The following is a 26269-nucleotide window of genomic DNA, read 5'->3' as shown; positions in this document are numbered from 1 at the left end:
AGAAAGTACCTCTGGCATAGAGCTCATTAGAGAGATGCCAACATACGGAACGTCCACCAATATTCTCTCCTTGCAGTCAGCAGAATTGTCGTGCTTCACTATCTGGTTTTTATCTTTAGACTCATAGATGTGCGGACCCTTCAAACCACTCAATACATGGTAACTTGAATCAATGATGCTCAAAATCTGTATTTGTAAAATAAAACTGTAACTATAAAACAGACATGAAAAGAATGATGGTCTTGAAATTTAAAGCATCATCAATGCACCTTGACTGCCCCTTCAGAGTGGACAGACACAATCAGAGTTCTTTGAGGCTTCTGAAAAAAGTAAGCAGACGTCATATGTGTAAGAAAGGTAACTAGATTAGCATATAAATGGCTGGAAAAATATTAATTATGGTCTCATATAAAATATAATATAGAGAATGGTGATTAATATACAGAGAATGATAAGGGAACTTGTTACAAAACAAGATAAGATAATGGCAAGGCTATTAAACCTTAGGAAAGCACTAGTAGATGAAAGCAACATAAAAGAACCACAATGCAGAGATCATCAACTATCGACTTTGTACTTTTTTTTTTGGATCAGTGCAAGATTGTAGTATTCTGCAATCCTCTTTTGCACATAAGCCAGACTTTCGACTTAATATATCCAAGTTCTCCAATTCACAAGGCAATAACCTGTCTGCTATTTTGAGCAAGTATCTTACAGCATTTCAGGTGTCAGTGATTGAAATCACAAGGTACTTTTTCAGCATGTACTAAAAAATAATGTGACAAATGCCGACCAGTTGATAAAACTACCTTCTATATGAAGCCATACAAAAAGTGGAAAACCATCCACTAAGAACAGATATCATGGATCTCTTACAATTGAACAAAACAAGACAAACAGACAAGTGCAGTTTCTGCTTTCAATTTATATATATATATACACACACACACACACTACAACAACAACAAATATGTCTTGACTCCAAACAAGTTGAGATAGGCTATATAAATTCTCATTGTCCATATTTTAAGGTCATCTTAATCCAATATAAAATATAAATAGAAGGCGCACAAAGTTCTCTATATTTACTATTGGAATATAAATCATTGACAGTCCTAAAAGATTTGTATAAGGCATTGGGTGTAAACTAAATATACTAAGAAGGAAGCATGGTAGACTAAGCTCCCACTATACCAGTTACGCCAAGACTCCCCTTCATCGCCTAGCTCTAAGATAAATATATTAACATGGCTAAACATAATCCTAACTAAATTGTATCATCATCGCCTATTTGGATCTTTATGCTCCAACTTGCCCTGTTTACCGCTTCATCTGCATGGATGCTATGAAAGAGAAATTGAGATAAAACAAAGCTTGATTGATCCCTCGGCTAATGAGGTTTCAAATAACTAACTGTATATGTTTTAGGGAAGGAGAGAAAATTAGTGCATACCTACAACATAATTAAAAAGAACAAACAAGCTACATAGTACTTCCTCCGTTTAAAAAAAAATGACCTAGTTTGACTTGGCACGAAGTCAACAAAATGAAGAAGACCATTCAATCTTGTCGTCCTAAATTAAAGTTAAGTCAAATGAAAAAAATGCCCTTTAATCTTGTGGCCTCAAGCATGCCATGTGGAAAGTTGAAATTAAAATGTTTCCACAAAAAAGGAAAGGGGTTATTCTCTTTGAAACAAACTAAAAAGGAAAAGAGGTCATTCTTTTTATTCGAATATTCTCTCTCAAGCTAGTGCATACAAACCAAATGTACCAAACTTGCTACATATACAACGTGTTCTATACGTGGCAAGGGGCTTGGTGAATATATCTGGGTGTTGATCCTTTGACTGGTTGAACTTTGTGACATGTCTTCTGAAATTGCATCTATTCTATGATGAAAATGACAAATCAATTTCCCAGTGTTAGAGCCTCTCACAAAACAATGGATTTGATCCATTATGAAGTAAAACCTGATTGTCACACACAAGTTCCATTTAACCGATCTCTCTAAATTTCAATTCTTTGTTAGTTGCTTCATCTATATGAATTCACATACAGCTCGTGCCTGACATTCTGCTTCTGAACTCAATCTAGCAACTACAATTTGTTTCTTACTTATTCTAAAACAATAAATTTCCCTCAACTACAACGTATTATCCAGAGTTGGATCGTTTGTCAAAGGGAAACCCAGCCCAATTTGCATCTCTATATCCAACAAATTACTCGTAGTCTTTGGGTAACAGTCATTCCATTGGAGCAGATTTTATGTGTCGACGGATACACATAACTGCATCCAAAAGACTGTCACAAGGTGAATCCAATATCTGACTTCTAACATATATCAGGAAGCAATGTCAGGTTGTTTCACCTTGAGGTAATTAACTTGCCACCGACCTCCTATATCTTCCAGGATCACTTGGGGACTTCCTATAACCTGGAAGAATTTAATATTTGGATCCATCAGAGTATCAATAGGCCTACATTTGACATTCCTGTCTCAAGAATATTAAGAGCATACTTCCTATGTGAAGCAACTTAATTTGATTAAGGTCCTTGGTATGAAGGTGCTAAAAGAGGTATGTTTCAATTTGGTAATTTCTTCTTCATTATTACCTGTTCTGACTTTATCATCAATATACACCACCAAATACATGCACAAACCAGGAAATAAGTTATGAAACAACATAGGATCAGCAATGTTCTGATTTTTTTTAATCAGAAAAAAAATCAAAAATGGAAAAGGTTATTAAGGGGCATCCTTTTTCTTTGGCTAAGGAAGTGAAAATCCTCTTTCCACTTTCCAAATTGAAGATAAAATATAGTCCCTTTTGAAGTACTCCTTTATCTTGCATGTTTCCTTTTCAACTGCCCAATAATCTGGTTGTAGCTCCATTTAAACGGCTTTAAGGAATTCATGATAATATTTGTAGCAAAATATTGTTGGTCTTTTGTTACACGAAAATATCTTTTTAAGTTATTGGTGTATACTGGTCTAACTAGTTCAGACAACAGAATTGATATTTAAGGCAACATTAGTTTCTAATAATAATTCAATTACAGACTTTTTATATTTACTAATTTACACAACAAACCAACAGGTGTTGGTATTACCAGGCTATGACAACAGCAAGAATAGGATTCGGGTCAAGTATGAATAAGTACTATGGGGAGTACAAACTCTGCTTAAACTTTACAAACTGAATTATAAAAAGTGAATTACCTCAGGAGTGGCAGGTAGGTGAATGGGTGCATAGTCTTTAACATCATCTAGAGCATATGATCCTATAACACGTTCCCCCGGGACCTAAAACATCCAGAGAAAACTTTACGAACAGAGACCTGCTTAAAACCCATTTAGCTTTTAAATATTGCAAAACATACCTCAATAGTGAGACGATGTGGATAGCAGGGTTCATCCCACGCATAAGGGCAAGAAGTGTAGGCATGTACCATAGTTTCAAATGTTTCACACCTTTGTTGATAAACACGTAGCCGCTTGAATAAACAAAGAAGAAACAGGCGAATAAGTTAAAGATCAACTAAGCTGAAAACTAACTTTTCATATGCTGGTAAAAAATTGGAATGAGCAAGCTTGTAACATAGGACAGAAATATATATCAAGCTTTTCACCATTAATAAAACTATAAATTAAAAGGGCACCAGCACTCCATATCCCAATTTTCTGATTTGATATTACCAGAATGGTGAGAAACTACTAGAGTACAAGATGTCTAAAAAATTGTTGGAATTTTAGGATAATTTAAGGTTAACACTCTTCTCAGTTGAGTTTAAATTTACTTCCTAGAGGTGGTAAGCTTTTACCACATCTGAAAGGCCTAATTCTTTTGACACCTAAAACAAGGGAGTTGAGGAACTTAGTGGACTTAGTGATGGTAAATCATTTAGTCTCCGATCCTTTATTTTCTTCGGCCCATATATTTCCTGTTTGTAAAGAGGATTGGGTGTCCTTTGGAGAAAACCATATTTTGAAAGTTTCTCCTTTTTGATATATCTCTTATATATGGCCAAGTTGGCCTTGTTATTATCTATGCAAACTTTACTTGATGAAAAAAGAACAATTCATTAATCATATATTGTATATTTATATAAAAGAGAACACTAGGCCCGCATACGTGGCGCCACCACACGCAAGAATTTCCTTTTAATTTATTTATTTCCAAAATTAGTCTTCCTCTTTCATGAAAAAAATGTGACTTTTATGAAAAGTTGCGACTTTTATGAAAAGTAGTGACTTACTTACTGACACCACTCTCAATAAGTTGGTGAATAAAATTGTTATTCTTTAAACATTTTGTAATAGAGGGAATAGTTTTCTTAAGAGGATATTGTGCATTCAGTGGACTCGATTTTTTTCCTTTCTATTTCATTCTATTTTTACATATCCTAGTATGTTTTGTTACACTCATTAATTTATGCTTATGATATTAATTATTGTTTTAGAGCTCATGTTTTAAACTCCGTTGTTTATGTTTCTGCAAAGTTATTATCTCTAATTATATTGAACATATACACATATAGTACGTATATTCATTGTGCAGAAAATAATTATCGTACTCAGTTCGACAAATTCATGTTTTGATATTCTATATTAAATTCTATAACTTAAAAGTACTATATATAAGCTTACATATTATCTATTTTTACTTAGATATGAAATTTCTCACTACATTTGAAGAAATTCATTATGGAAGTTCAAAAGCTATAATAATTGCTTTCATGTTCGTAATTTCTATTTTGAATATGTTGACAAACTTTTGAATTTTCTCCGAAGACGACATATATCACAATTGTATAATCTATACAACTTAAATGTTTCTTTTTATTACGAAATGCCTTTGTATATATATTCCTATTTTCTTCTTATTTTCCTTATAATGTTGATTAAAGAACAAAATGAATTATTATTTCGTGAATAATTCATTCATTAGAGGTTTTTAAGTTATGTGATAATGATAAATAATCAAATTAATGTTGGAATATTGTTAATTTTTTTTAAGAATCCATTTTTCCATTAAATTTAATGTATGGATATTAGTAAAAATTATTTGCAAGTTTAATGCAATTATTATTTATTACCGCGCGAAGCACGTGCAAATTACCTAGTCAATTCAATAATTTTGATGACTTAGCTAAGTGATTAAACCAATATTTCCTAATTCAGTAGATATCATTACCTGTGGATTAGGAATGACTATGTAATTTAATACTTAACCTAAAACAAACTTCCAGGGGAAAAAACTTGGAAAGATATCAATTTACTTGACGAAATCTTCGACCTTCCTTATATTATAGAGAACCTAAAGGTCTCCGACAAAATATATTGGGTAAGATATGGATCTCCTCTAGGTAGCTGAAGCTTTTGGATGAGGTTAACTGGTCAGATATACACAAAATTAATTGATGATAGATTGATATCTTACCGTACTTCCCTCAAATAAAGTAAATTTCCCACATGTGGGTACCATGTTGAAAACCCAATGAAAACAATAAATTTATTTAGAAGTTAAAAGTTACTACTTAAGGATTACAAGGACAGTAGTGTGCAAATTAGAGATGGAAATCACCCATCCACCCTTTTAAAATGAGGAAACCCGATGACATTCACTAGACTTTTGGATACTTTATGTTCTTTTTAGTTGAATAACTTTAGTCCATTGTTCTTAAATAAGAATATATGATAAATGTTTTCCTTTTGGTAGCTTACATCTATTTAAAGAATTTGCTGCAGAAATATGTCACGGTATCCTACATTTGTCCCTAGTTTTAGACAATTATTTTCATCTCGTGGTGTCATGTCTCCAACCTTGCATTTGTTCACAATTTACATTTGCTACAGGTATCCTATGCCACTCAGCAATGACATCTTATCTTATACCAATCAAAGTTAGACCAGTGTTATCAAAAGGCGCACTTAGGCCCTGAAGCGAGACTCAAAACATGTTGAGCATTTCACCTAGCTTAATGTGCATTTCGGTGTTGTCATCAAGGTTCTAAGACATATTTCTCCAAACAATTGATATATATATATATATATATATATATATATGTATGTATGTATGTATATACATATGCATGTATTTTATCTCCATTTGCGCTTACGGCCGTTGCTTTATTTGCATTTAAAACCCCAAATACCTTAGAACTTTTTTGCGCTTTTGATAACGCATCTTTGTTAGATAATTAGGGTGGCGGTGGTGCAACTATCGAAGGTGACTTTAAAGTAAGTTTCTTATGGTAACAAAAGAACTAGAAAATATTTTACATGTCTTGTTGTGGCTTATAATGTTGTCCCACATTTGCTAAGGGATGGGTTATTCGTCTTTCTCAAATGGTTTTGGGCATGAGCTAACTTTTGAGTTGAGTTAGACCCAAGATCCATCTTGTATCAGACCACACACATATCTAAGTTTCACATGTCACAACCCAAAAATTGTCAAAATGAATTTTCAAATACACACCTGATTCTTTTCCATGGGTCAAGAACATAAAAAATTATTTTTGACAATCTAGTTGTGGGAAGACTTAAACTGAGTACCTTTGCCTGCCCTGGTACCATGATAAGAAATAGATCTTGGGCCTAACTCAATCCGAGAAGTTAGGTGATGAAGTGAGGATTACACAAAACCACATCTGGAGACAAATAACCCAACCCACCACCAATGCCGGGCACTTAACAAATACAAAGTTACAAACTATTGTATTGCATTGAAGGAAAATACCTCTTGGGAGAAATTGTCAATACGGTACGGCATAAAGCCGGTATCATCTTCTGACACAAGAATCAGGTTTGTTCCCGACTGACCATGAGGGCTGCCGACGATTTTATCATCTCTAATTGAGACATCAGCAGTCTGAACTTCCACACATATCATGTTCACAGCACCAGAGAGAAAATTTCGCATTTTAACCTGAGTATCACCTAGATGTTCTGGCAAGAAGCAACCAGACCATTGCCATCCAGGTTCAGCAAATTGAATAGAGACTAGCAACTCCCTGGTAAACATTGACACATAATAAATAACAAGAATAAGAAAAAAAAACGAATGAAATTTACGCGAATCACAATTCTGCTTTTTGTTCGTCCAAAATTAAAACGTTTTGCCTGCCAACTTAACTAATCACTTGTTTCACAAGAATAGTGTCAGAAACACATCTTACTGATGACTATTCCCACAACATATGGTCCCTCACATTTAACAATATCTGTTCCCACGATAATCTCACCCTCGTCAATTACCCTTTATAGATCCGAGCAAATTCATAAAGAGAATCAAGTGTTTCATAGGATCCTTGGCAATGATAATGGCAAATTAAAAAGTGGATGGCATGGATGAGGTGGATACAAAATAGTTTGTTACTGTGTCATGCAGCAGACACCTTGGCAATGATTAAGCAACTTGTTTTCCTAAAGAAAATGTTTTCCGAAATTTTCTTTTCAACAGAACATGGTTCTTGAAAATATTTTCTTCCATACCAAACACAGTCATAGAAGTAAGTTGAGATATCAATGAGCAATGAAAATGTCAACACTGTCACAATATACCTCGATGTATCTGTCCACTGAATATGAGAATGCCTTCCCGATTCCAATGTGAAAACATCATCTGTTCCTTTTTGCTTGTAATACAGGTCCTTATTGCATGCATTACTGATTACGTATCTGTAGAATTATGGGTGCTTTATTATAGATATATTCCTTGCAGGAAGATTCTATAGAAATACCTTGAAGATAGTAGTAAATAACAAAATATTGACATAGTAGAGTACCTCGGCTGGAAGGTAATGATTTTTGTCCTGCCAAAAAATGGTGCTGCAACAGCACCAACAGAAATTACATAACCAGATTTCCTGGATGGTTGTGGGACTGTTACACTGCTAGAACCAGTAGGCGGCACAAGGGCAAAAGAACTAGACCAAGAATCATTAGGAATGTCATTCATCAGTGAATTTGGTAGATATCTACACAGTCTGACAATAATTTCACTAGAAGACGAACTTGGGTTAGGTGAATACATCCGGCAATTGACCTTCCAAGCATCACCTTCTGTTAACCCACAGGACTTTAAGCTGGATTGACTGCTTGCGTAAGACTTACTCCTGTGAAGTGATCCTTTTGAAGCATATATATCATGCTTCTGTGAACCCCGGTGAAAATTTGTTGAATTATCAAAATAAATCGATTCCGCCTGAGAGAATTTACTGTCATGTGACTTTGTAACGAGGTAATTGTTCCAGGGAGCTACTGGCAGACTCTTGTTATTTGCAGGTGTATCCATATATTGATTAGAAGAAAAAATGCCCAGACCATCTTTCTTGTGGAGAACCAAGGCCTGATCATCCACATCATAGCAAGAAGTAATAACACTAAAATGGCCTTTCGTCCAATTAATAGATTCAGAGACAACCAGTGGGAAACCAGTGCAATTGAAGAGCAAAAATGGAACCGAAATGCATATTTCACGAGCTCCACAAAATGCATCCATCACCTTCTCAATCGCAACAAAAAGAGGACCTAATAAAGTGGAGATTAATAAAAAATAACAAGAGAGAACTAATAATGCTGGCACCGGTAGAAGAACAGGAAAGCAAAATTCAATCGGTACCATCTGATGATTGAGGGTCAAAAGTAATAGTCTCCGACAAAGAGAACCTTGTTCCGCTGAACTTGGCTATTTCACCAAATGTTTCAGCACGTGGAAATTTCACAACTGAAGGTTTATATCCATGCATCTCGAAAGTTATTATGAGGTCATGTGAAGAATCAACATGGAAGAAAGAAGTTTCAACCTGGAAACGGGAAAAATTGTGCTGGTGAATACAGTAAAATAAATCAATTCATGAAAAAGATAGTTACAATAACATAGTGCATACCTCTGACACAGCTGCAGTACGACAAACACCAGCATTTTCTATTGTCACAGATACCGTCTCCGGTAGATAGTTCTTCAATACTAATGGACTGCTTAAAGTCAACTGATGCACATTCCTCTTCTCGGGCTTAACCATGTAATTTACATTACTATGAGGTTTATTAGTCTGTGTTAGAACATTGTTGGACAAAGAAAAGCCTTTTTCTGGTGACACAGCAGAAGGTAAGCACCAATCATGCACAGATATGCAGCAGCGGAAAGGGTCACTGCTTGGATGAGATGGATAGCAGACAAAGGAGCGCAGAAAGCTGATTTTATTTTCATTAGAAAGAATATTTGGAATACTGTGGGTTTCACTCCACAAGTAAGAATTACCAAGAGGACGCCATCTCACTCGGCCTGCTTCAGCCAAATGTAATGGAAGAGGAAATTGTTGACCAGGATAAATGGGGTCCAGAACCTGAAATGACAAAGAAGGGAAAAGACAGAAGTTACATGAAGGTATAGGAACACAAATCCAGTCAAAACTAAATAGATACAAATATCCCTTTTCGCCAATAGAGATACGGAGATTTCTACTTATCATTTTTACCAATATACCTTTGGAGAAACACCAAATGGAATGTCAAACCGTACTTCAAGAGGCACAGAAGTTGCATTTGATACTATTACCTGTAATAAAAAAGAAATATGTAAAGCAGTACAGTAAATCAAAGATGCACAAAATATAACCAGCATTAGCACTTACAGTTGAGTACAATCGCACCATCTTCGTGTACCTCTGTATGGACACATCAATCACTACAGGAATGATAAAGCCACTTTTTTCTTCTATTTTGTTGTTCTTTCCATCGTTTATACTACTGTTTGGAACATTCTTAGTTGTATCAACATCAGGCTTCCTCGATGATTTGGAAAAATCCACTTCAAAGTACCTAAGTCCAACAAGATCCATTGAAATAGGAACCGAAGGAAGTGATGTTCCCTCAAGTTGAACAATGATATAATGATGTGATGGCTCCACCGATTTTTTGTCACCAAGTTGTTCCCAGGATTGGGCCGGACTATAGCGTAAAATTTGATCTTCAAGACTTTCACTAACATAAACTGGAATAGAAGATCCTGGTTGTAAATACTTTCTACCTTTCATGGAGGATACTTCTAAGCCATAACCACTCTGCCGCTGTTGATAGACATGAAACTCTAAAGGCAACGAAGTCAAATTCTGCAGTATATAAGGAGGAGAACTCCCGGTATCCAGATTTTCACTTCTCTGAGAATTTAAGAATGAAGGGATTTCAGAATGAGCAGCCATCTGCGCCAGATCCCCTGCATTTTTTATCATCTCGATTGTCCTAGAAACAACCTTCACCAAACAGAAAGAAAAAAGAGAGAAATATATCAGCAACTTGTTTAAACTGTACTTGAAGAGTTGACACAAGTCTTTGGTAGAAAGTTTTACATAGTGCAATATGTCATAATTCATTCAATATTTAGTGAGCACATTGCAAGAAATCTGATAACACAATCAGATGAAAGGAATCTAAAGATGAGTATTTCTTCAACACAAAAAACTTTACAATAGTTGTGTATTTAAAACAATGAACTCATATATGTGTGCGTGTACACATACACATACATATATCAGAGAAATCCCCAGGCCAGAGGCGCACGGTTTGAAACTCGGTGGGTAATGAGCTGCCCCTCAACCTAAATTAGGGATCATTGTTTTCCTTAAAAAAGAAAGCCTTCCCACTCATTTCAACCAAGGAACTCCATCTATTTAAGCTTTTGTAAAACACATTGAGTCCCAATATTTAATAAAAGGGGACCAAGTTGTGCCAGGTTAACATCCAGCATAAAAAGTAACCAACCTATGATGAATATACTATGGACAGAGATGATTCATGTAGTTGACCCGAACAATTCTGGATTGAGGCCTAGTGAACTGATATTGAGTGATATAATCACTTACCAAAGGATGACCTGGCTAATTTATGCTTAGTCATATCATTTTCGAAGATGCAGCAAATTAAACTAGTATATTATGAGCCACAGTTGAGCATATATGAGTGGATACTACTAATCATTTGTTATTAGATATCAAGTTATCAACTGATACATACTTTTGTGTTTGATAATGCAATATTTAATATTTTTTAATTTCTTCACCTGGAAATAGACAATTAAACCTTAAAGAAAAATTACAAAATAATAAATAAATAATTTGGGAAGGGGAGAATAAAGGAAGGTCTAAGGAGTTTGTGTCAAGAAAATTGGACCTTAGACTTAAACGCAAGAGCATATTAAGAGACTTCAGGGCGGCGTCCTTCACCATTGAAGGACTCTCAACACCCATTTTAACACCCAGGACCCTGACCAACATAACAGGGCGTTCAACATTAGGTTAACCAAAAATAGGGATGAGGCATGCTAGGATACAGTTTCAGGATATAGACCTTAGACCTAACTCTCCCCTAAACCCTAGTTAATGAGATGAGATCACCCAAAACCATATAAAGGGAGTACAGCCCATACCCTCACAAGTGTGTCACTTTATCAATGCCAAAGTAAAACAGCTTATTTCTTATCATTGATTCCACAATGACAGCCAGCACATTGATAGCCTGATAAAGGATAAAGAATAAGGACAGATACAAACAGCTTTATCAAATTCCATAGTGAATATAATAGAACTTCTCATTTGGTTATTTTTTATCAACGAATGCAACATAGGGTTTGCCTGTAGAACAAGAAAACCAAAGTACCTCAATAAGGGACTCGGTAAGATTCAAGTTAAGTTGAGTTGTCGACTTGATATGAAGATTGCTAGTCACATCACTACTCAGAAGGGAACTGTCATCATGCCTTTTTATACTTAGCTGGATTTCCCAGGGCTCTAGGAAAGGCTCCCACGAGACCTATTGTCCAAATAGAAAACAGAAATTAGTGAATCAGAATCAAAAGAAGATATATCATGATTTTTTCATCTCTACCATGTCAATGTTATTATAGTTCACTTCGACTTCACACTTCACCAAACCCTCCATTTCATTTCCAGCTATATTTGAGTGAAGAAGCAAGTTTGTCATAAGTAGCTCCAGCAAAGGTCCACTTGAACTCCACTAGAGAAAAATATATACATATTAGCAAAATGTATGTAGCAGAAGAAAACAGGAAATTATGTGATACAATTAGCAGTAAAGATGATCAAATAAGAATACCTCATTGCTCTCAAAAGATAAACAAAGGAAATACTGGAAAGAAACAACAAGCATGAAAAGAAACTCTTTCCAGTTCAGTGCAAAGGAGTTTGACAGTGAGGATAAAAGAGCAATGACACTATTTTCATGAAAATATGAGCATAATTGTAAAAAAATGGATATGAGGCCAAACTCAACTAAAATTCTAGCTAATAAGGTAAAAATGTCCAGAAGCATATAGGGATTCGATAACCCTCCCCTCAACCAATGTGGATATTTTAATACTTCATCAGCAGGCAGGAGCAGGACATTTTAAAGCAAGGACAATAAAAGACTGGCGGTGAAGCATTGGGTTAACCAAAATCGGGATGCTGGGGTTCAATTAACATGTAAAGAAAATAAAATTTGGGCCGAGCTCAATTTCAGAAGTTTGACACGATGACTGCTCAAGATTCTTATAAGAAGACAACATCTCATTCACTTAATTAATGTGGGACATTTTAACAATAATGATATTGATCTAGAAGAGATTATAACACTGCAGAAAACTAGAGATCACATTCTATTAAGTAACAGATTTCTGATATCTTTGTCACCTTCCAGGAAATAAGAAATAGACTTCCCTGGAACAAGATATATTTCAAAGTGCTCCTCCTAACTATTAACTGACATGACAGAGCAAAGGTGAAACTGCATTCGAGAAGCATGCATTTTCATAACTTCACTCAATCGCTCAATGTCAACGAGGAAATTCAGATGGAGTATATGAGATTCTGCAAGAGAAGTTCCTTGCAGCAGCTAAGAAACTAAGAATTTCAGCAAAACAGATATCAGTTACCACTGAGAAATAACTCGTATCCTGAACAGTCAATATATTGTTCCTAAATAAAGGGGAAACGAAAGGACACATTAAAGGAAATATGATGGTGGTCTACTACTTTCTAGTGTTGTCTGTTAAAAGCATAATCATTAAAACTTTCAAGGATAATTATGAAATTTAAGAGAATTGAGGCAAATCAAGTTATCAGAATCCATCTTGGAGTCCAATCTAGCAAAGGCAAACTGCAGAAATAATGTAAATAGGGACAGTGTTATGGAGTGAAACCACCTTTCCATCAGCCAAAAGAAGAGAGAACTTTCTAAGTTGGATTTCAAAGTTCACTTGACTGAAACTAAATTGTGAAGGCGCAGCTGCTGGACCTTCAAAATCCACAAACTGCCAGAAATAAAGAATGTGATCTGACAGCCATACATCCAGGCAATGACACTGAAGATCCACCTTCCCATGGATATGGTTAATGCAACTAGTGCAAACTGCAGTATCAAGGTTCATTTGAAATAGTTCAAACAGGGGCCACGAGCGTGTGTTATCATCCTTCACAAGCTCCACTGTAGCCCAGATTTTATCTAGATCAAGTTTCAGTCTCATAACGTTCCCCAAGGAAAACAGTTTACTATTCCTAGCTTGAAAGCCAACAGTGAAAAATCCATGTCGATGTCCATAAATCATGTTTCGTAAATCATTCATGTGGTTGTCCCCCTGCTTCACCTCCGATATATTAAAAGCATCTTTTCTAACCCAAGCAGGAACATGAATTCGGAGACAGATGCTTTCCAACTCAACAGAATGAACTCCAGAATCATGCCTCACATTTTCTTCAGTAGATAAAATATTAGGACATGGATGGGAATTTTGCGGACCATCATTTTTACCATCCCTGAGTTGGTCAACAGGGACATATGCAATATTGTTTGATAATGAGTTTGTTATTAAGGTATTGGATTGTTTGGTTGAAGAAGACTGGAGTACGTTGATGATTGCAACCCAGTCAGACATATGTACCCAAACATCTAGTGAAGGCAGAGAAACAGAAAGCATATTTTCACCCTCATCAGACAATGAAAAGGTTATCACAATAACTGGGGAGCCAGATTTAGAACAGCATTCAGCAAGCAAAACAGAGTTAAGAGACGAGAATATCTGTAGGTAAGAGAACGAGATATTCAGCCTTAAGAGCTCATCATTTCTTAAAGAGGCAGAACAAAGAAATTGCATGTTAGCTTCCCCAATAAGGTCAGAAGCAACTGATTCTCCTTTATGTTGTCGCAATTTTATGGACATTGACCTCACAGACACTCGGATTGTCATGAAATTTTCAAGAGAGCCTTGAGGTGGAGAAGCGGTTTGTCCCTCAATCCCCTCCCTGTGTAGAAAAAACTGTAAGGTATCAGATTTGAATGCTTCAGCTTGTTTAGCAACCAAGGAAAACTGGTCTATGACATCCATCATTGCTTCACATCCATTCACGAGTGATGCACCTGTGGACAAAGACAAAGCAAATACTGAGGTGCCAAAAATTTTGCTTCAATACTCGAGAAAACATATGACAGAAATCTGTTTCTTACCTTCAGCGTTGAGTTGACAATCCTTGACTATTATCATAATGCAACTTGGATAACAGGATACAACATCACAACATTCACATTGGGATGGTAATCTCACCCATACATCAGCACTAAATGGCGCAATCAAGTTGATATTTGTCCAAGTGGGGCCATAAAAAGAACCTGACAAATAATCTGCTTCTTCCAATAGCATCAAAGATAGTGATAAGTCATATCCAAATAAGTTTAAACAATCATTTCTGTGAGCAATTTCATCTTCTGTGACCAAGCACTCCATAGGAATATCCTTCAGCACAAACTTTGCTTCACCATTTTCCGTGAAACTAGAGTATAGTCGTTGTATATCAAGCTTCAGGAATTGAGATACGCTGCTCCCTGTCGGTATAAATAAGTTGGAGTCCAGTATCTCAAACATGAATGAAGTGCATACATTATCTTTTGAAGTGTTAGAGTCGGAGGTTTCAGTAATAGGCAATTCATCTGTACTAGAGCTCAAAGTAGGTAAGGTAAAATAACCAATGATAACTGCAAGGAACTCAGGTGGTAAGACACAAGACACATGCTGGATACTTAAACTTATTTTCAACGGTGACTTAACACTTTCTTTCCAGACACGTAACTTTAAAGTTGGAGGGGAAGTGGATTCCAAGGGACCCCAAAGGAAATCCTGCATCATTTGAGTCCATTGTAGAGAAGAAAGAATCAACCCCTCTGCACAGCAAAGTACATCCAGATAGTCGGCGCAAATACACAATGCAGACTTGACATTTGGAAACAGAAGAGTTCCAATTATGTAAGAGGATTCATGAAAATGAACTCGACTGTTGCTGAGATCCAAGTCAATGAAATACGCCTTTTTAGCACCATTAACTTGAAAAGAAGAATTAACTGAAGTTGGAAGCTGACTGTTAGATCTATCTTCTATGTCGTCCTTAGGATTGCTGTCCTTCCAGTCTCTTAAGTTAAGAACCTTCCTCCACTCGGGAGTATTATCATTTGAGAAACCTCCAAGATTACGAAAAGAATCAGTATCTTTTAGGGTGATGAAAGGGAACTGATCCAATGAAACAGTTGCCCATTCAGAGAAGGAGGTTTCAAAGAAGTTGGAAGAACCAGAATTTTGAAGCGAAGAAGCAGAAGTAGGAACATAATTGTTACTATTCACTACAGGGTTGTCCACAACTCGAAGAGAAGATCTGATATTAGATAATTTATCAATAAATCCTACAAAAACTCCAATTATAAAACGGTGGCAGTGAATATCAAGACCACTTAAACTTAATTTACATTCATGGCCAATGAATCCTGAATTCCCACAGGTTTTGTAATGGAACAGAAGGCACAGATCGTTGGTACTACTTCTCTCATCAGAATTCCCACTTTGAGGACCAATGCTAACATCATTACAATCCTGATACATAGATCCAGACAAGCCCTGAGATGAGCAAAAGATAAGGCTTTTCCCTTCACTTTTACCACCATAATTATGGATGTTTATTTCCTTCACCGAAGCTCTTCCCTCCAAGGACTCATTCCCATCAAACCTGCAACTTCATTCAAACTTCATAAATGAATGCTACAATACTTAACAGATAATATTTGAAAAGAATCACTCTCCTGACTCACAAATACATCTGACTCAAGAATAGATACCAGAATCTGATGTTTTCTACCATTTTCTTTACCGTGAATATTTGAATTTTAAAGGTTAAATGGAAAAACGACTATATCAAGCACAACTTTAACTGCACCTCTAGACTAATCTCATTTTCCTCTTTTACCGTTCTCACCAGATAAGCCGTCAAGTTCACTTGCTGCTAACTATCAATAAATAGAACTTAAACAAGTTCAGCACCCAAGTCTCTAGTGTAGCTGTCAGAAAAGCTTCCACAAAAATCAGGGGCACATATGAGACAAAAATATAAGGTCAGTTCTTCATTTGATAAAGTCTTGGTGGGAATAATCACATACTACCTCTATTAGTGTGAGGACACATATACCAGGTAGAGCAGTCTAGATCCGCACAACCTAGCCTGGACACCGCTGGTGAAAGGAAGTTCTTCAAGAATCAAGCTGATTCCGGGAAAAATATCCATGGAATTTCAAGAATTGTTCTGATCAATGCTAAAGTTTTTATTGCAAATGGTGGATGTCATGACTGACTAATTGAAATTGGCATTGCAGCAAGAATGACTTGAGGTGAATCAACAAAAACTGTGCAATTGTTAACAGTGCAGAAAACGACCCCACTATGACTGTGACCTTATGCAACTCAAGTTATTTTGGAAAGGGAAAAAGGTCAAATATACCCCCAAACTTTCAAAAATGGTATGTATATATCATCCATCATACTTTAAGGTCGTATGTATCCCTACCGTCATACTTTTGGACCATAGATACCCTTTAATCAAATGGACATACATGTGGCACCATCTCAATAACTTACCCAATTTTTTAATTATTTTTTTTACATCCATAATTTAAAAACCCACACAATTATATCCTGACCCACTTAAGACCCAAATTAAAGAAACCCTAACCAAATTGCAAGTAACAAAAGCTTCGAGAAATCTTTGATTCAAGCTGCTCAGCGTGCATCTCTACCCCTTCCATACTCCATTCAAAAATTCTGGATTCCCCATCTTCACTGCACCCACCAGCTTTTTTTATCATTCCAAAATTTCAATTCCAGATGAACTCTGAATTGAGTTTCTCTCCAATTTGCTCCTATTTCTCTCTGAATCTCATTGTGTACCTGTTGATGAACTCCTATTTCTTGGGTAATTACTTAGTCATAAAGAACCTAAACAGAGTGGAATATATACAGAGTTTTCATATTAATTTAAAGATTTAAGTTTTGTTGCTTTATATAATTACTGTAGTAATGAAGATAGTTGTAGATAATATATGCAATTAACAGTTTTTGGGACAAACCAACTGATTTCTCATTTGTCTTATTAATATTTAGGGTTATACTTCAATGTTATGAAGTTGTTAATTTTGTGAGTGTTCTGATCAAATAAGTTGTTGGTAAGATTGCAAATTTAGAAAAAAAAATTGGTCAGGATATAATTGGGTGGGTTTGTAAATTTTGGATTTAAATAAAATAAAGAATCAGGTAAGTTATTGAGATGGTGTCACGTGTCTGTCTTTTTGATTAAAGGGTATATATGGTCCAAAAGTATGACCATAGGGATAACATACTACCTTAAAGTAAGACGGTGGGTATATATATACGATTTTTAAAAGTTGGGGATAATTTGACCTTTTTCTCTTTTGGAAATGAACAGCTAAGCTAGAGATGCATGTCAAGAGACCATTCATGAGAGTCACCAAACAGAAATGATTTTCAAAATCACGTTGGTATGATGATTAGGCTTTATAGCAGTTCTTGTAGCATTGTTACGGTGCAAAACAGAAGGATTAAGAGAGACTGAATATTAATGATTTGCCGAGGAGTACAAAGCTGCAACACAATTACACTTCGGTATTTGTCTATCATCTTATCTTTTGCGTATTTCTCTATTATTAATGGTGTATCTTTATCTGGCTGATAGAAAAGCAAAACAAGATGCTAACAACATACCGAATATTTAATATCTGAAGCAAAAGCAAGAGACTGCACGCATTTTCTACATCACTTTCAAAGTCGATCAAGAAACCAATAGATTTCACATTTGCAGCAATGGAGAACCAAAAAATTGCAGATATCACACTACCATCAACTGTAGTTGGGAGCAAGGAGTCTGATGATAAACCCAGTATATCAAAATCCGCAATAAGGTCCATAATTGCACCATATAGAGATGGTGAAAAGTGAGCAAGAACAGGTGAAACCTCTATGTCAACCTGAAATAAAGAAAGAAAGCAACCTACATTATAAACACCTGATCAGATATCTCATACTCTAATAATTAGAAACTATAGCAAGCGGAGTAGCATTGTAGCATTCAAACAGAAATTGCTCCACATGACAACTCAAGTCACAGAGGTTTCAGTTTGATAGTGTGAAAGTCCCAACTTGAATATCTTTTTTTTTAAAGATTCGTAACTGTTTGCATTTCTTTGAATCAGTACATGGGTTGAACCATATTTACATAATGAACTCTAAAAGCTCTATGCTATCCCTATAATGAGTCTAAAACATCAATGATAAGAGACAGTGTCATTAGAGTAGATCTGATTACACCAAAAACACAAAGTTAGAATACAATTCAATTTTGTTGCTGCATATTACTCTCCCTATTCTCAAAAACACTAAGATTTCTCTCTTTCCAGACAATCCACCAAATAGTAGCAGGAATGATTCTCCAGTTGCTTCTGTTCTTTGCTTGTGATCCTGCTTCTTACCAACTGTATAAGGCCTCACCAATTCTACCAGGCATGACCCGCCCATGAGAAGTTTTTGAGTCTTAAGAATAGACTCCACAATTGGCCAGTGATCTTGCACTCGATTATTGCTGACAAAAATGAGCCCATATTTTGGTGACCCGCCCAAACCGTCCATATTTTAATGGGTTGGGTGAATGATTTTTAACATGGGTAAAATTTGGGTTGATACCGATATTTGACCCATTAAAAATTAAAATATGGGTAAACTATAGGTAAAATATGAATTAGCCAAATGAGTTAAGCTTCTAACTTTTTTTTTTTAAATTGGTAAATTGTATTCATCAGCATTAAGGATATGCTGATATGCTGACCACCTCCAACAGTGAGCAATTACAAGCTTCCTATCAACTCTACAATCTGATCTACATCTTCTATACAAAGTAGTTTACACCAAAGAAGTAGAGTTTCAATATAATTCCAATTTTAAGTTAAGCTTATGATTTTTATTCATTCAAAATTCATGATATAATTAAAAATAGTGTAACTTATCTTCCTTTATTCTATAGAACTAACTATTCTTCTCTCTAATTGAAAAGGTGAAGTCTTTGACCCTCCAAAAAATATATAATTAAATGTACATTTCTTTTGTCAATTATAATTACACTTTATTTATTTAATTTTATATTGTATAATCAATAATAGTGTAAAATAAGCAAATCATACATTAGTATTGGCATATCTTAAAGTGCATTAAGCATGTTTTAATCCTAAAATGTAAATATTCATTTACTTTGAAACTAGGTAAATTACCCGTGCTTCACACGGGATTGAACTGTGTTATTAAGCTCACATTGGTCATTCGGTAATATTCAAATTTTCGATATATACACTGCATTGTCAAGATTATTTTATCTTAATGCAATCCAAAATCATAAATCTGCTATATTTTTTAATTTTTGATTTTTTTAATGATATGAGTCAGAGATATTTTAAGTATAAGAAAAAAGTCTAAGAAATTTCTATGGAAATAGTTGGTTAGAAGTAATGGAATTTTCTAAATTCCAAGAACATATAAAGAACAACATCATATGTTAAAGAAGAGACCAAAAAACCTCGAACGACAACACTCCCAGGTAAAGTAGAACATCACGTCCATACAAGAACAGAATTTACTAATTCAAACGGAGGACCTTCAGCTCCTTTCTTATGACCCTAAAATTGTTAGTATCATAAATGTTTTTCATCATCGTTTCAGAATAGTCATTATTATTGCTTAAGTTTCATATCACCAGCCGAACTTACATGGAATTAAACCATAGTTATTGTTATGGTTATACTATGCAATTACAAAGAATGAATGTAATTATCAATCAAACATTAGGCGACATCATTTTTATACTGGATATTCTAAACAAAATCTTTTACACATAACATATTAAAATTCCAAAGCATAATTTTCTGAGTGCTTGAATTCACAAATATCCACAAATAATAATAAAGACAACATTACTTTCGTAACAATCAAGAAGAAAAAAACATGATGCTCAACATATTTTTCAGAAAGATAGTCTGTCAGTCTGTATCCAAGTTTACAATTCAAAATTTTAATTCAAAGAAGCCAAAAGAAAGAGTTATTACTTTTTTATCAAAAAAGCAAAAAAAACTTTATTATAACAAAGAGTTATCACTACGTAAAAAATGAAATTTAGCAACAATTATAAATGTCCCTAGAAAAAGTCCATAGAAAAATTGAATCTAATGACAATTACTTAATGTAGGTAAAGACTCTAGCACTCTTCGTTACTGTGCATATTCATTGCGATTAAAAAATATTTTTGTTTTAGTGTATTTTTGACATTTATTAGTTTCAAGAAAATGTGATCTCTTATTATGCCTAAAAAGAAGAGACGAAGAAATATGACAAATTACTTAACTTGCGATAAAAAAAGTGAACTAATTGTCTCTATACCAATATTTTAGGAAGGGTGCAATGGCATATAAAATGTTTGTACCTAAGAATGAGCAATCGCATATTTATTGTTCTGTGCTATCAAATATAGCACAAACCGCAAGAAATTTTCCCAAAAAATATACGAATAAAACTATAGAAAGAGACAAAATAGAAGATAATCTTTTAATCATCCTCACTGAAATTTTTGTGAGTTAATAAAAAAGACACCAAAATAGAAAAAATAAATTGCAATAGATACATGAATTTACTATGACTTACAGTAAAAGATTAAGCTTCATTAGATATGAGGAAGAAAACTTTGAGGAATGAAATACACTTCATAGGAATCGTAATTAATGTATTTAAACTCAAATCCTCTATAGCGAAAAAAACCTAAAAATAATAGTGGCAGAAATAAATGTTTTGTTATTAAAGAACCAAATATAATAAATTGAACCATTTCAACAGTTTTATGAGTTGTAGACTAAGAGGTTCAAGAGTAATAATGTCAAATTGCGATTAAACCATTTTTCTTTGATCATATGAAGAAGCCTGTAGGAAGGGAAGAAAGAAAAGATCGATTTTCAATCATCCTTGCTGAAATTTTTAATAGAAACTTCATAAGAAGCATAATTAATATTTGAATTCGACTACCCTATAACGAAAAAAGTCTACAAATAATAGTGGTAGAAAAATCCCACTATTTATATTAAACAAAGTATAGGTCACAACCTTTTGGAAAAGTTTCAAACCTTCAAAAAGGTCACAACCTTACATAAAACTCGCAACTTTTCATAGAAGTCGCAATTTTTCATAAAAGTCACAACTTTTCATAAAAGTAGCAACTCTTCATAAAAGTCATAACTCTCCCTAAAGATCGCAACTTTTCATAAAAGTCGCACCTTTTCATAAAATCACACCTGTTCATAAAAGTCACAACTTTTCATTAAAAGGGGAAGGCTAGTTTTATTAATAGATAAATTTAAAAGGGAATCCTTGTTTCTAATGACGCCACGTAGGCGGGACTATGGTTCTCTTTTATATGTATATATGATATGATTAAAAATATTTTCATCTTGTTATTACATTGTTAAAGAATGACAAAAGTCCGACATCGGTGGTTAATGAGATGGGTGGACTCCTTATAAGGCTTGGACAATCCTCCTCTCTTTAAGCTAACTTTTGCGATGTGAGTTAGGCCTAAGACTTAATTTCACATAGTATCAGAGCATGATTGTGTGGTTCAACTTTCTATATGTTGAACTTACGTTAAAAGTCCCAGTACTGTGTTCCTCAACCACTTCAATTTGTCTTTCCCCGTCTCCAAGCCACTAAATTGTTCAATGATGCCGAAGAATTCTGTAACTCTTGGAATTTCTCAATCATTGAGATGCCTTCTAAATATAATATTCTACCCATTTGGAGTCCATAGTTCAGCTCTTGTATTTTGATGCTGAAGAACAAGAGTATGTATGTACAGGAAAAGTGTGTCCAGATTTCCTGCTTCATGCCAATCCTCCTTCCAGAATCTAGTTTTAGCACCATCTACCACTTTAATCTTGGTGTTTTGTCTGAATTCATCCCATAGTGATCGAATGGATTTCCATTAACTAACACCATAACGAGTGGTCACTTCCTTTGTCATCCAATTGTCACTCTCTTCATATTTTGGTTTTATGACTGAGCCCCATAAAATTTGATCATCGTTGGAATACCTCCAAAGCCACTTCATTCTCAAAGCATTGCTTTGATTCTTAAGGTTCTTGATCCCTAAACCCCCAACTCTTTTATCATTGATCACTTTTTTCCATTTGACTAAGTGGTACACCTTCCTTTCATTGTTTCCTTGCCACAAAAACTTTCTCTTGATGCTATCCAACCTATTAATGACACCTGGAGGAATAGGAAATAAATATATCATATATGTTGGAAGTGCATCAAGCAAATAGTTAATCAAAGTCGGTCTTCCTCCAAGTGAGAGGTACTGTGACTTCCACCTTGCTAGTTTCATCTCACACTTCTCAATCACCCCATTCCAAATTTCCAAAGACGTGGATTTGTCCCCTAAAGGCATACCAAAAGAAGTAGTTGGAAGAGCGTCCACTTCACCACCAAGAATTAACTTCAAATTTTCCATATTTGGCACTTCATTAACCGGATACAAGAAGTTTTTTCTCCAGTTTACATGGATGAAGTCCAGACATTCCTTTAAACAAGACTATAATTAGTCTCAAAATTTTAAGGTGGTTCTTTTCAGCGTCACAAAATATCAGGGTATCATCAACATACTGTAGATGCGTTATCCTTTTGCTTTCCCTTCCGACTCTAGCTACTTCAAAACCTTTTAGCCATCCTTCTCTGTTTGCATTCATAATCATATTCTTGAGTCCCTCCATGACTAATAGGAAAAGGAAAGGTGATAAGGGATCACCTTCCCTTAAGCCCCTTTGTGAACCCAAAAACCCTGATGGACAATCATTTATCAACACTTAGAGCTTACGATAGATATGCAGAATTTAATCGATTGTCTCCATGTGAGACCAAAACCCATCTTCGCTAGCATACTCATAAGAAATTCCCAGTTGACATCGTCATATGCTTTCTCAATATCTAATTTGCATAAGAAGCCCGGTTTTTTCAAACTTGATCTGGAATCTACAGCTTCATTAGCTATTAGAACATCCATGATTTGTCTCCCCTTAATAAAAGGTAGCTATTGTTGTCGTCAAAAAAATAAAGCTAGTTATTATTAATTAACAAGTTTAGACATCACTTGTTTTACCCTTTCAGTGAGCACTTCTGAGAGAATTTTATAGATGCTTCCTATCATACTGATAGGTCTAAAGTCCCTTAGTTCTTTAGTACCTTTTTTCTTTGGAATCAAGGCTATGAAAGTAGCATTAGAACTTCTTTCAAACCTCCCTTGGTCATAGAAATGCTTAAAGGTCTTCATGATATCACCCTTGATCACTTCCCAACATTTGATGTAGAACCATTGTAAAGCCATCTGGTCCTAGTGCTTTATCCACTGCACATTGCTTTAAACTTCTCAGAACCTCTTCCTCTTGAAAAGTTCTTTCTAGGTCCTTTATTTCCTCCCTTGTTAGTGATCTTGGGCATATTTATGCACCTAATAACCAATTTATTCCATATATATAGCTAAGTTTGAGAGCATTTCGGTGTCGGAATTACGTTTTGAGAGTCATTTGATGTCTCGCTTCTTCTAACCAATGTGATTAGATGTTCTAGGTTGAAAAGCAAAGAAAACGAGCCAAAATGGGGCACCTAGACAAAGGTCGAAAAAGAGAAAAAGTAGTGAAGGAAAAGGGCCCAGAAGCTGGAAAATACACTACGAGGGAGCACTTCCGCGTCGCGGAGCTAATACGCGTATGCATAAGAGGCATTCCATTAAACAGTTGAGTGCGCGATGGGAGCGCGTCGCAGAGAGGTTTCAACTGGGTTAAACTTTAGGCGAAGGAACAGGTCCGCGTCGCAGACCTGGACACCAAAAATTGGCCACGTGTTTTTATTCTAGACTAGAAATAGTTTAAGTTTGCTATTTTTTAGGGGAATGAAGTTCAAAAAACACGGGAGCACGGTACTTTGGGCAATTTTACTACATTTTCGAGGGTTTTTCTTCCATTTCTTCATCTTGGTAAACTTTGTATGATTACTAACCACTATTTCATCATCTTTTGTGCTATGAGTGGCTAAAATCCCTATCTTAGGGTTGTAGCTACAGTTAATGGTCTAATACAATTTGTTTCTAGTATGAGAAGGGTTATCTTCTGATTTGTGCTTGCACTCTTATTTTACTATTTTAATGCTTGATCAACATTAGAATAAACTTGTTGTTCGCTCTTGAACTCGGAAGATGAATGGAGGGATAGACCAAAGAATGTGAAAGCGTGTTCATTCTAGGGTAGAGTCTAGAATGTTTCGTATATAGGATAGTCTTATACTTATATATCACGCGTGGTTATTATGCAAGATGAATGCTGAATGCTCCGTCATTGATTCATGCCTAACCCCGCTCAACGATGTAGTTAGGATGTCAGTGGTGGTAGGCGGTTAAAGGTCGGAAAATCGTGATCATAAAATGAACCTTGCAGATCCATAATGAAGTTAACCCGTTGAATACTAGGATAATCAATACCGATCTATGCTACAACCTTGGGATACCTTTCCAAATTGTGAAATTCTCTTGTTTGAAACCATTTGATAAAAGTAATTAATTTTTTATAGTGTTCAATCAATAGTTATAAACAAATTCCTAAAAGCATTTATCGTTGGAGTAAATTTAGTTTAGACACAAGAGAATTGTTATTTGTTGATTTGAAATCGTTTGGGTTCGATAATCTGGCTCAAAAAAGTCGATGTATTACTTGAGTGACCATGTGCACTTGTGTGTGCTTTTGGATGCAATAGTTAGCCTTGGACAGTTTAAGAAATTGTTATAGGGTCTCCACTGGACATTTTCTGAGTAAAGTTTCTGGTAGAACTCCACTATTTTCCCTTGGATCATTTCTGGATCTTGGATTATATTCCCCTGAATGAGCAGTTGATCTATGTTGTTATACCTCTCTGTGTGCATTAGTGATTAGCCATTCACACCAACTATTATACCTTTATGAAAGTACCACGTGCATAATTTAATCCGGTGAATGAAACCAAATACTTGCCATGTTTCATCAGATCTGAAGCACTAATTACATCAACATACACCCAACAATCATCAAAAAAACATGTATCTCCCAAAATTTAGTTTATAACTTTATCCTTTTTAGGATCAGGGCATGTGTTGACGCAATGATAGATTAACTCTTTTAACTTGTATGTCACAAGCTTTAAGGCATGGATACAGTTTCTTTGAGGCAATGTAAAGGAAAATAGTGTTCATTATAGGCCATTCTCTCCCCATGACTCAGTGGCCAGAGTACACTTCATGCACGGGATAAGCCTTTCTTTTTGTTATCTTTCGATCATCGCACATAAGCTTCAATTTCATATATCCTATTGTGAACAACCCACCAATATATCTAGATGCATAGTACACATAAAGGTGCATAAAATATTGAAGGCCTTGGATTTACCTAACAGATAATTTTCCTAATCAAAATATTATGTAACCTTCCTCTTCTTTTAAAGTAAAATCGCATCGATCAGATGGGGAATCAGCACACACAAAGTCTATATAAAAGGTCAAGTGTTAGTTTGGCTGCGACCTAAGTACTCAAAGTACCATACTCCTTGAGCATTTATGCGAGAAGGAAAATTGCAAATAGTATATCAACACAAGTATTTAGCGTGGAAAACTCCTTGCTCAAGGGAGGCAAAAACAGTGATCCACCTCCGTAGGATTTACTCAAAACTCTTTCACTAAACTCGAGCCAAATTTAAGGCTTACAACTGCTCTTGTAAAACCTAAGGAATTGATCCCAACCTCTACCCTCTCTACTCTTCTTCTTCAATGACTCTATCCGG

The 26269-nt window shown here is 35.2% G+C and overlaps 1 protein-coding gene across 6 annotated transcripts in view; it reads right to left on the bottom strand.

Moving 5' to 3' along the window:
- LOC107004522 overlaps nt 1-26269 on the bottom strand; it is a 73277-nt gene that overhangs the window by 6201 nt on the left and 40807 nt on the right. For 4 of the 6 annotated variants that reach the window (XM_015202732.2, XM_015202735.2, XM_015202736.2 and 1 more), the window contains 16 exons: nt 18089-18351; nt 14503-16052; nt 13205-14415; nt 11890-12018; nt 11662-11814; nt 9642-10259; nt 9494-9565; nt 8895-9353; nt 8627-8810; nt 7791-8535; nt 7567-7683; nt 6743-7016; nt 3384-3497; nt 3223-3306; nt 270-320; nt 10-186 (listed from right to left, as the gene is read on the bottom strand). In XM_015202732.2, the coding sequence (XP_015058218.1) occupies nt 10-186; nt 270-320; nt 3223-3306; nt 3384-3497; nt 6743-7016; nt 7567-7683; nt 7791-8535; nt 8627-8810; nt 8895-9353; nt 9494-9565; nt 9642-10259; nt 11662-11814; nt 11890-12018; nt 13205-14415; nt 14503-16052; nt 18089-18351 (6201 nt within the window). The remainder of the gene's footprint in view (nt 1-9; nt 187-269; nt 321-3222; nt 3307-3383; nt 3498-6742; nt 7017-7566; nt 7684-7790; nt 8536-8626; nt 8811-8894; nt 9354-9493; nt 9566-9641; nt 10260-11661; nt 11815-11889; nt 12019-13204; nt 14416-14502; nt 16053-18088; nt 18352-26269) is intronic. The other 2 variants (XM_015202733.2, XM_027912978.1) reach the window with 2 other exon arrangements.

This window comes from Solanum pennellii, chromosome 11 (assembly GCF_001406875.1).
Source record: "Solanum pennellii chromosome 11, SPENNV200".
Classification (NCBI taxonomy): domain Eukaryota; kingdom Viridiplantae; phylum Streptophyta; class Magnoliopsida; order Solanales; family Solanaceae; genus Solanum; species Solanum pennellii.
Note: the sequence above shows the minus strand (reverse complement) of the source record. Positions and strands in the feature narration are given on the sequence as shown.